The 11,033-nt window shown below is 68.4% G+C and overlaps 2 protein-coding genes across 3 annotated transcripts; both read right to left on the bottom strand.

The window, feature by feature from the left end:
- Positions 1–208: 208 nt before the first annotated feature.
- On the bottom strand, positions 209–1,700 carry LOC309573247 (interleukin-12 subunit beta-like; the record flags this gene model as incomplete). The annotated part of the gene is made up of 5 exons (XM_082282010.1): positions 209–349; positions 596–744; positions 844–1,025; positions 1,109–1,217; positions 1,415–1,700. 5 exons carry the CDS (start codon positions 1,698–1,700, stop codon positions 209–211), a joined length of 867 nt encoding a protein of 288 aa, XP_082138136.1.
- Positions 1,701–3,610: 1,910 nt separating this feature from the next.
- DQX1 (DEAQ-box RNA dependent ATPase 1) lies at positions 3,611–9,966 on the bottom strand. Of its 2 annotated transcripts, none has more exons than XM_082282414.1 (12): positions 9,936–9,966; positions 9,044–9,776; positions 7,716–7,909; positions 7,147–7,522; positions 6,679–6,915; positions 6,377–6,476; positions 6,084–6,239; positions 5,725–5,916; positions 5,508–5,633; positions 4,512–4,702; positions 4,239–4,429; positions 3,611–4,160 (listed from the first exon to the last, which is right to left on the bottom strand). In XM_082282414.1, the coding sequence occupies exons 2-12, from the start codon at positions 9,323–9,325 to the stop codon at positions 3,977–3,979; spliced, it is 2,229 nt and encodes a 742-aa protein (XP_082138540.1). In that variant the 5' UTR covers positions 9,326–9,776; positions 9,936–9,966; the 3' UTR covers positions 3,611–3,976. The 2 variants fall into 2 exon arrangements, with proteins under 2 accessions (XP_082138540.1, XP_082138541.1); XM_082282415.1 differs by having other exon boundaries at positions 9,044–9,341; positions 9,936–9,955.
- Positions 9,967–11,033: the final 1,067 nt, after the last annotated feature.

The following is an 11,033-nucleotide window of genomic DNA, read 5'->3' as shown; positions in this document are numbered from 1 at the left end:
CGAGTCTTGTGCCAGCTGGGAGCCCCTCGGGGAGCTGTGGGTGCCCAGCACCTCCCTTCCCACACAGACACTGACCAGGGTTTGTGGTAGCAAAGCTGATCCCAGCGTTTTAATAGGGGGAAAAAAAGCCTTTTTTGAGCTGTAAAGGGAGGGGGGTTCTGGGGAAAGGAGGTGCCCGTTTGTAGGGTCAGCACCCTCGAAGCCTGTGTTACTGGGGTGCACTGAGGTCCATCCAGGCGCTCCAGGGGCTCCAGGCTGGGGGAGTGTAGGGGTCCCGGCAGCTGATGCGCACCCGCCGCGCATCCGCCTGCACCGGCGTCTCCTCTGCACCCTCCATGAACTGCTCAACCTGCAAAGGGGGGAGGGCACGGTCTAGGGAGACCCTCGGGGAGGGGGGCACCAGCAGCCCCTGACCTGGGCAGCACTGGGGAGAGCAGGGGTGACAATTCACCATCCCAAGAAGGGAAGCAGTGGAGTGAGGAGGGGGCTGTGGCTGAGCATCTTCCCAGGCACAGGGAAGAGTCAGGGATGGGGCAGGGTGGGCACAGGGCAGGGTGGGGACATGGGGTAGCCTGTGCAGGGAGTCTGCTGTTACCTGGGTGCCGTTGTGGAGCTCATACTGCAGATGGTAGAGCAGCGCGAAGTAGGACTTGGGGAGCGGCCAGGAGGCGGGCGGGGCCCAGGCCAGGTGGAGCTGCTCCCCCCGCTGCTGCAGGGTCAGCTCCTGGGGTGGGTCAGGACGCACTGTGGGCAGAGGGGGCTCAGAACAGGGGCTGAGACCCTCCCTGGAGCCCCCAGTACCTCTTGGGCACCCCCACCCTGCTGCTCCTGCCCTGAGCTCACCAATGTCACGGAGGAAGAAGTGCCTGGAGAGGTTGAAGTAGGAGGTGTCCGAGAGCCCCTCCAGGTGCAGCTGGAGCGGGTGCAGCTCCTCTCCGAAGGGGCAGAACAAAGGGTCTGCCAGACTGGTGTTGAACTGGCCATGGCTACTGGCCACTGGCATCCATGGCCCCACGGAGCCGTTGCTGTGGGGAGGGAGGTGTGAGCAGGTCTTAGGGGCAGGTGGCCGTGCAGCTGGGGTAGGTTTGGGGGGTCCTGGGGCACCCACCTGCGTGTGAGACGGGCACGGAAGACAGCAGAGGGGGGCCCGGGCCAGGAGCAGTGGAAGGAGCCGTTGTAGGACTCAGCCTGGCAGGACATGTTGATCTCCTCCTCGCCTGAGGGGGCCGAGGGGTGACTGGTCAGGGTCTGCATGGGGCTGGGAGTGGTGCCCCCTCCCTGCATGGCACTGGTGAGGCTCCCCCTGGCCACACAGCCCTGCCTGGTGCAGCCCTACAGGTTGGGCATGAACATCTCCTGGTGCTCAGCCCTCCACCCCATCACCCCTGGCTGCCCCAGCCATGCCCCTCCGTACCAGTGCCGCTGACCACCACGTAGGTGGTGTCCAGCAGGACAGAGCCAGCCCAGCAGCTGTAGTTGCCCGTGGCTGGTAGGTCCAAGCCGAGGATGGTGAGGCTCTGGCCCTCGGGCACCAGTTCGGCCATGGGCTCCTGGTCTCCATTTAGTGTCCAGTAGATGTGCTGCTCTGAAGTGTCACATCGTAGCACCACGTCCTGGTTCAGCTTCCCCACCTGGACTGGAGGTGAGAGGCAGAGCCTGTGGTCAGACACGGGCTGTGGTGGGGGCAGATTGTCCCCCATACCCCCATGGGGCTGGGTGGCCCTCGGCCTCACAACCATCCTGTCCCACAGTCCTCACCCTGCTCCTGCACTCCACGTCCATCCCCGCACTCCCTCACCCCATACCCACCCCACATCACCCTCATGCCCATCCTCCCCAATCTCCCAGCAGAGCTGTCCCAACATGTATCAGAGGGATGTGGGTTTGGGATGCCTCCCACTCCCTCCAGTTCCTCTGCAGTCCCTGCAGCTCCCCCAGCTGGGGGGGTCCCCCCTCCAAGGCCTCCCCTGTGCCCCGGGGGCAGCACTCACACTTTGGGGGGAAGGCAGTCAGGGGTTCCGCAGGCACGAGGCACAGCACCAGTACCACCAGCACCAGCATCTGGAAGGGGAAGGGGAGGGGAAGGGCAGTCCCAGCTGGACATAACCCAGGAGAGGGGCACAGCCAGTGGGGCCAGCCAGGGCAGAGCCCCCAGCTCTGGGAGCAGCACCCCTGAAGCAGAATCCCCCCTGAGACCCCCCAGCCCTCCCGGTCTGTGCCTACCTCTGGCGTGTCACTCCTGCAGGCTCAGAAGGGCCGGGGGCTGTGGTCTTATATGGGCTGGACTCCATGGGGCCGCCCCAAGGTGCAGCCACAGCAGCATCACAGTTCTCAGAACAGGAGAATGAGATCCACGCTCAGTCCACCACCGCCCCCCCCCACCCCCACTCACCCAGCCCTGGGACTCACCGCTGGTACTTCCCAGGACAGGGGGCACTGGACACCCCTGCCCTGCCCTCGAATGCCAGAGGATGGGTCACCATGGGAACAGCCGGGCAAGGGACAGTGCTGGGCACCTGGGATGGTGTCAAGGTTCTGGGTGGTCCCAGCTCTCCCCTGCTGAGCTCTGGCACCACCTGAGGGTCTGCACATCACCGTGTGCTGCACAGAGCCCCCGCAGTGCCCTGCTACAGGGTGGGGGAGACCAGCGAGGTCTCTCAGCACCTGTCCTGGGGGTCTGGAGAGGGGCAGCTCAGGGCTGGGCCCCTCTGGATGGGCTGCAGTGGGTCCCCGAGGAGAGGGGAGGGTTTCCACAGAGGCTCGGGGTGATGCCCCGCGTTGTCTCACCCCTTCCCTCCCCTCCTCGGGCCACTGCATGTCCCATGGGATGCTGTGCAGAGATGAGGACCTAGGGACAGAGATCATCATGGTCACCAGCTGTCCCTTTGCCACCCCACCGATGTCAGCCCATGCTGCGGACACACAGCAGATCCCGCCCCAGCAGGGGAGTGCTGTACCCTTTCACGTACTTTCTGGAGTTTCTAGAAAGCAAAGGGGAAGTAGGGTCTGTGGGAGGCTGGGGGAGCCCAGTCCTCACCTTTTGAGGCCATAAGGGGGCAGTGGGACATCCGGGCCCCTCCCTGAGCAGAACGAAGCCTCTGTGTGGGCTGCGAGGAGGGGAGGGAGAGCCAGGACCCCCAGGCTTCCAGGCAGCAGCTCAGCCCTTGGCTGTAGCACTGCAGGGAACCCCGACGGGGGTGGGAGGGATGGGGCACCTTGCCCGGGGGCACACCCATGTCCTGTCCTGTCTGGGGGAAGCAGACGCTGATGGCAGGTTCTGGGCGCCCCTCGCCAACCACAGCTTCCCCTTGGCTTCTGCAGAAGAGCCACAACCACAGAGGGGAAGCCCTGATGCAAAGGCCAGGGATCCCAGCCTGGCACCCGAAACAAGGGTGGGAGGGCAGTGAGGCCTCATAGACAGAAACCACCCTTGGAAAACAGGAGGAGTAGGGATAGAGCCCACCCTGGCTGGACCCCTCTGTGGCGATGTCCCTCGGCAGGATGGACCCCACCCTGGCTGGACCCCTCTGTGACGATGTCCCTCGGCAGGATGGACCCCACCCCTCGCTGCAGTCATGGACACAAAGCCAGGAGTAAAGGTCACAAAACTTTATACAGGAGGGACCCCTGCATGGCCCCTCGGCCCGGGGTGCAGGGGGAGTGGGACAGGCGATGCCTCCAGCCCTGCAGCAACCCCAGGAAAGACGGGGTGAAGGAGCCCAGTGGGGAGGGCCCACACAACTTCCCCGGCCGGGGCCAGCACTCCCCAATCCACGCTCTGAGGTGCGGGGGTTGTCCCACAGCCGCTGGCCCACGACTGACCGCAGCGCAGCGCTGAGGCAGTGCCCGCGCCTCCCTGGGACCTGGGACAGCCCCTGCAGCCGCACAGCCTCCCTGGGGCCTCCCCGTGGCTCCCCTGTCCCCAGGGTCACGGCCAAGCCCAGGCAGCCCCGCCGCGGGGCTCCGGTGCTCCGGCTCACTGCAGGACGCACACGTCCCCCTGCTCATCCTCGCGTCCGGCCGCCTCTGCCAGCGACTCCGGCTCTGCCGGCACGTCCTCTGCCGCCACCACCACCTTCTCCCGCAGCTCCATCAGCAGGTCCCGGCCCTCGCTGGGTGGCAGGTTGCTCAGGTAGTACTGGGGGGCCAACTCCACCAGCCTGTGGGGACAGCGGGGGGTCAGCCAGCTACAGGGAGCCCCTGTAAGGACCTGTCCTTCCCCGTCCCCAAGCCCTCACATTTGGGGCTGGATCTCCGAGACCACGCGCAGGCAGTTGTCCTGAGAGATGGTGAACTCGTGGTAGAGCACCCAGGGGGGCAGGCGGCGCGGGGGTGGCCGCAGCAGGTACCCGCAGGCGGGGGCCAGGTGGGCCACGTGCTTGTGCGTCAGCATCACGTAATTGCCGGAGCCGTCGATATCTCGGGCGACCTGGGAGCGACCAGGAGGGAGTGGGGTGGTTGGCACACCCCCTCCAGCTCCCCCATAACTCCCCGCAGCCTCCTGGGCCCACCTTGAGGAAGTACCCGGAGATGAGGGCCCGCTGGATGTTGAGGGCGTTGGCGTCGGAGCCGAAGGCGGGTGGCGAGACCGGGAGCTCGATGCGGCGCATGACCTCGAGCAGCTCGGCGCGCACGGTGCCCGCCAGGCGCAGAGCCTCGGCGCACACCCCGTGCTTCCGGCACCAGCCCTCGTCCCCGGCGTCTGCAGGAGGGACAACGGCGTCAGCACCACAGGGATGGCACAGCGAGGGCAGTGATGTGGGGACAGGGATGGGATAGTGGGGTCAGCGATGTGGGGACAGGGATGGGATAGTGGGGTCAGTGCCATGGGGCAGGGATGGGATAGCGGGGTCAGCGATGTGGGGACAAGGATGGGATAGTGGGGTCAGTGACATGGGAATGAGGATGGCACAGGGGGGGTCACTGACATGGGGAAGGGACAGGGGGGTCACCGACATGGGGATGGGAATGGCACAGTGGGGTCAATGGTATGGGGACAGAGATGGGACAGTGGAGTCACGGACGTGGGCACAGAGATAGGACAGTGGGATTAGTGACATGGGGACAGGGGTGGGACAGTAGGGTCAGTGACGTGGGCAGGGGACAGCGGGATTGGTGATGTGGGGATGGGGTAGCAGAGTGGGGTCAGTGATGTGGGGACAGGACAGTGGTGCTATGGGGATGGGGACAGGTGAGCAGAGACCCTGCTGGGTTGGGGGCTTGGAGGGCACAGAAGCACTGCTGCTCCCCCTGTCTCTGACCCCTTCACACAGTGGTGACAGGGATCGAGCAGAGGGCACAGCCCCCAAGCTAGAGCTGGGACCCCCCAGAACCTCCCCCAGCCAGGCTGGGCACTGGGATGGGGTCAGTAATGTAGCTCCAGGGCAGGGGACACATGAGGGGGTCTGGGACACTGGGAGGAGCAGGGGATACAGGAGACACACAGGAGTCTGTGGGATGCCCACAGGGCTGCAAGCCCCCCACCCCCAGCCCCCGCCCATGCTCACGCTGCTGGAAGGCATTGAAGATGTTGATGAGGGTGAAGTGGTCCCCACTGGGGTGCAGCAGCGCCCGCCGGCGCAGTGCCACGGCCTCCTCCAGGTGCGCGGACAGGGGCACGAAGCAGGGGGATGCTGGGGGTGGGCAGTGGGGGTCACTGTGTGCCCCCAGCACCTCCCTGGCAGTGCTGGCTCCTGAGGGCCCCCCAAGCCCCCCACACGGTACCTGTGAGCATGGCAGCCAGGCTGACCATCTCCTCCACGCAGTCGAACTCGCAGGAGGCGATGAGGGCCTTGGCCAGCTGCGGGTCCAGTGGGAACTCCGACATGATGATCCCCACCTCTGACAGATTCCCATCGTCATCCAGGGCTGCCAGGTAGTCCAGGTCCTCCAGCGCTTGCATCAGCGACTCAGGGGCTGGGGTGGGACATCAGGCAGCTTCGCCCACCCTGTCCTGCACCTGCCAGGCCTGCAGTCCCTCTCCAGAGACCACCCAGGCCACAGTGATGGCCACAGATATGGCTGCCCCGTCGTGTCCCTCTGCTCCAGCCCCTCACACCACGCCTGGCCCCAATGGGCTCTACCTGGGCGGTCAAGGAAGTCACACTGGCCCATGTCGGCGATGTCCAGGCGCTTCAGCAGCAGCACGAGGCGGCTCAGGCTGGTCTCGCTGACGTGGGGCGCGGGGCTGGGGGGCAGGCGCTGCTCAAAGGCCTCCGAGTACAGGCGCAGGCAGGTGCCTGCAGGAGAGGGGCCGTGAGCTGGGACAGGGCAATGGCACAGGCAGGTGGGGACAGGTGCTGGGCCAGTGGCTGCCGGTGGTCCTGGTGGGGTGGCACAACAGCCCCGAGGGGGGACACTGCAGCACAGGTCTCACCTGGGGGGCTGCCGGCTGCTCGCTGCATGCGTGACTCGGCCTGGCTCCGGCTGATGGGCCGCAGCACCTGGGACTCAGCACGGATGCGAGGGTTGTACACCTACGGGAGGCTGTGAGGGGGACGCCGCAGGGGACCCCTGCCATTCCCCAAGGCCCCTCACCTGCCAGCGCAAGGCCACCGCTGCCACCTCCCCCGGGGCAGACCCCTCCTCCCAGCCTGGAACACCACAGCAGGGAGGATCCCACAGCCCACTGCACCCCGGAGCAGAGCCAGACCCCCACCCGTGCCCTGTCCCACTCACGCTGCGCAGCTCCAGCCCTGAGTCGACGACGAAGCGCACGGTGGCCAGCGAGAAGGACGAGTCCCCGAGCCAGTGGGTGACAATGACGCGCCGCTCCCGGCTCTCCTCGGGTGTCTCGTAGAGTCGCTGCGTGGCCCGGCCCACGCCGGGGTGCAGCGGCAGCACCAGCAGCGGGCCTAGCGCCGGGCTCAGTGCCACGGCCTCCGTCTGGATGGCAGCGCAGCACTCGGAGATCTCCTGGACAAGGAGAGGGGGCACAGGTGACACCCACTGACACCCGCAGTGTCCCCATCCCCAGCTCAGGGTGCTGCGCCGTGCTCCGTGCCCACCTCCCAGCGCCCACGGCCCCTCTGCAAAGGAGCCGCAGCTCCCCCAGTTTAACCCCAGCTGCCCCTGCCATCCTCAGCGCTCCCCAGTGAGAGGAGGGACACCCCAAACCTCCCCTGTCCTGTTCCCCCCTCAGCCCACCTGCTCGCTGGCCAGGAAGATGAGGACGTGGCCGGGCTCCTGGCGCCGGTGGATGTCCAGCACGGCCTGGCAAGCGGCGGCCACGTGCCCGTGGGCCGATGGCTCCCGGTAGAGCAGCTGTGGCGGGGAGCTGTGCCCCGGGACCCGCACCACGGGCGGGTCCCCGCAGAAGGTGCGCAGCCGCGGCTCCAGGGCAGGCGAGGTGACCACCACGAGCCGCAGGGCCGGGCGCTGGCGCAGCACGTCCTTGAGCAGCCCCAGCAGCGCGTCCGTGGGCACCGTGCGCTCCTGCGCCTCGTCCAGCACCACCACCCCGTACTGCCGCAGCAGCGGGTCCGACGTCATCTCCCGCAGCAGCATCTCATCTGAGCAGAACCTGCCACGGCCCCACCCCATCAGCACGGACCCCTGGCTGGGGGGAACGCCTCGCACCCTCCCCACAGCAGCCCCCTCCCCACAGCAGCCTGCGCCGCTTTCCAGCGAGGCCAGGCTGGATTAAGGGATTACGCGGAGCTCAGTGGGATTAGGGCGCTGTGCTCCCGGCGTGGGCCCCGCCGTCCCTCCCGTACCTGAGGATGGTGTCGGCGGTGCAGCAGTCCTCGTGGGGCACACAGTAGCCCACCTCGTGGCCCAGGTTCAGGTCCATCTCGTCGGCCACGCGCAACGAGAGGCTGAGGGCGGCCAGGCTGTGGGGCTGGGTGCAGGCCACCAGCCCGTGGGTGAACTGCATGGACAGGGCGTACTCGGCGCACCACTGCGGGATCTGTGGGACAGGGCGTGGGTCAGCGTGGCCCCAGGACTGTCCCCTCCCCGCTGCACCCCTCCAAAGGGAACAGGGACCTTCCTCAGGGATCTGGCTGCAGGATCTCTGGGGCCAGGGGCTGTTCAGAGGCACTCACAGCCCAAGCAGGATCTTCCCTCGCCACTCCTGTCACCTTGGAGCCCCACAGACTGTAACAGGAGCTCCACAGCCCCACACCTGCAGCTTCCTGCCCCGCTACGGGACACCACGGCCCTGATCTCACATTAGGGACACAGGACAATGGCCTGGGAAACCCCAGAGAGAGACAGGGAAGGGATCACCAGGGAGCAGCTGCTGGCCAAGTGCCTGGCCAGGTGGTGTGGGACAGTGCCAAGGCCACATGGATGGCCCTTGGGCACCAGGGACCTGAGTCCTGCTCCCTCCTGTCACCTCTAAGCCCCCCACAAGTGGTGCCTGTGTCTCAGCGCCCCAGGGCCCTGCAGGGACTGAAGGCAGGGTGCTGCACCCAAAAACGCCAGCCCTGGGGCCCGCACAGGGGCTTTATTCCCCAAATCCGGCAGCGCCAGCCAAGCCCAGAAACTCAGCAGGTCACACCCAGGGAGGCGATTTGGTTGAGCACCTCGAACCCAAGGCCAACACCCCGACAGCCTGCGGTGGGTGACCCAGCCCAATCCGGCCCCGCAGCAGCCACAGCTGTGCCGCCGCTTGCCGCAATCCCTTCCCCGGTCAAAGTCTGCCAGGTGCCGTTCCCGAGTGTCACCAGCAACTGCGTCCAACTCCCCAGGGCGGCCGGGAGGGCTCTGGCACCCCAGCCCTGCCACTGCCCCTGCATCAGGCCCAGCTCCGGGAGCGGCCGTTCTCCCCTCCCTCTGCCACCTCCCGTGCCAGCCGCTCCCGTGGCACCGCTTCCCGACTCGTGCTGCGGCTTCGCCCGGAGCCCAGTGCCGGCCCTGGCACGTCCCCGTGCCCGCCCTTCCCGGTGCCCGCCCACCCCGCCGGGCTCAGTGCAGCGTTCCCGGGGGGCCCGGCACCCCCTCCGTGTGTGTCGCACGGCTCAGGCGCTGCCGTGGGGTCCGGGAGGATCCACATGCAGCCCCCGGTAAAGCCGGGCATTCCAGCTACCCTTGCCCTCACCTGCGTGCTCTTGCCGGTGCCGGGGGGTCCGGACACCAGGACGATGCCGCTGTTGCCCTCCAGGTGCTCCATGAAGCTGTACTTGGTGGTCCAGACCGGCAGCTCCCGGCGCTGTCGCAGCAGCTCGTAGTAGCGGGAGGAGAAGGGCAGCCCATCGTAGGGGTTCACCTCCAGGTCGCCGTCGCAGTCCAGGGACGGGTCTTCATCCTCCTCCTCCTCCTCCAGCGCGGAGCCGGGGCCGCTGGGCCCGGGCAGGGGGCCCGGGGCCCCGGAGCCGGCCATGGCGGGGACACCGGAGCTGCGAGGGCGGGCGGGGGTGGAGCGGGACCGGCGCTGACCCACCCTCGCCTACGTCCCGGGAAGGAGCCCGGTGCAGCCCAGTGCCACGTCCCGTCCCGCGGGGTGCGGGGACCCGCGGGTACCAGGGACGGGCGCGGGATGCGGGCGGAGGGGCACGGACAGGTGTGGAGGGGTGACACGGCCGGGAACACCAGGAACTGAGCCGCCGTATGGGGGACCGGGAGAACGGGCAGGGAACCGGCGGGCGGGCAGGGAACCGGAGAAAGGGGATGGATCACCGGGAGAGCCCCGCAGGATCGAGCGGAGTGCGGGGACCGGACAGCGCTGTGCGTGCGGACCGGACCGAGGCGGGGTACAGGGGTTGCGGGGCAGGGCGGACACCTCGGGAGGGCAGGTCCCGAACGGGATGGGCCGGACCGGGTCGGCGGAACACCTGTACAGGACGGTCCGGACCGGGCACCTGAGCACCGGCACCGGGCCGGACCTCAGCGGAGCGGGAGGGTCGGGGGCGGGTCAGGGGCGGGTCCCCCGCAGCCTCCCGGGCCGCTGGCCCGGTTCCGGCCCCGGTTCCGGTTCCGGTCCCGCCGCTCACCTGCGCGCGCCACCGCGGGCCCTGCCTGGGGACACCGCCACGTGACCCGCGTCCCGTCACGTGCCCCGCCCGCGGCAGCCAATCAGCGCCCGCGCCGGGCGGGGCCCGGATGTGGCGGCGGGACGGGAGCGGACGGTCCCCGCCGGGACTCCCCGGCACCCCCGGCAGCGCTCCCGGCTCCGACCGCAGCCCCGCCCCGCCCCATGGTCTCCGCTGCCAGCTCCGGTGTGCGGCTCCGAGCCGGGCGTGGCTGCAGTCCGAGCCCGCCCGCAGCCCCTATCGGGACGGGGCTTCCCGGTACCGGACATCTCGGTGTTGGTGCGGGGCATCCTGTACTGGATCTGGGCATCCCGGTGCGGGGCCGGGAGTACCGGAGCCGTGCATCCTGTACCGGCGCATCCCGTAGCAGTGCCGGGCATCCCCATGCGGGACATCCTGTACTGCTCTCGGGTGTACCGGAGCCGGGCATCCCGTAACGGTGTCGGTCCTTCCGTACCGGAGCATCTCGTAATGGTGCTGGTCATACTGGTGCTGGGCATCCTGCTGCCGGAGCGGCGCACCCCGTACCAGCACTGGGCGTACCGTGGCCGGACATCCCGATGCCGGACATCCCGATGCCGGACATCCCGTACCGGCGCCCCGCACACGAAGCAGCACCCTCGGCCGCGGCGGCTCCCGGCGGGACCGGCAGGTGGAGCTCCCTGACCGGCGAACGGTCCCGGCGGCCCGGGCCGGCCAGAGCTCCCGCCGGCGCCATGGGACAGAGCCGCGCACCGGGCAGCGCTGGCCGGCGGCCGAACGGTGTGTGCTGGCCCCGGGACTGCGGGAATCAGGAACCGGGAGCCTAGGAGGCTGCGGGAAGTGCCACGCCTGCGGCTCCTGCTCTCCGAGAGCCCCGGCAGTTCCCGCACGCCGGTGCCCGTGCCACATTTCCTTCTGTTCACCCCCGGTGCTGCCAGCCCCGGCGCGGGCGGGTCCGTGCAGTGGCGGGGATCTGGCGGCACATCCTGAGCTTTGCCGTGCGTTGTGGCGGCTCCGGCGGCTCCTGCAGCTCCGGCCGGTCCCGCCCTCGCACCTCGCACCTCGCACCTCGTACCG

This window comes from Coloeus monedula (assembly GCF_965178545.1).
Source record: "Coloeus monedula genome assembly, chromosome: 5".
In the NCBI taxonomy this organism is placed as follows: domain Eukaryota; kingdom Metazoa; phylum Chordata; class Aves; order Passeriformes; family Corvidae; genus Coloeus; species Coloeus monedula.
This window is presented reverse-complemented; position numbering and strand designations above follow the sequence as displayed.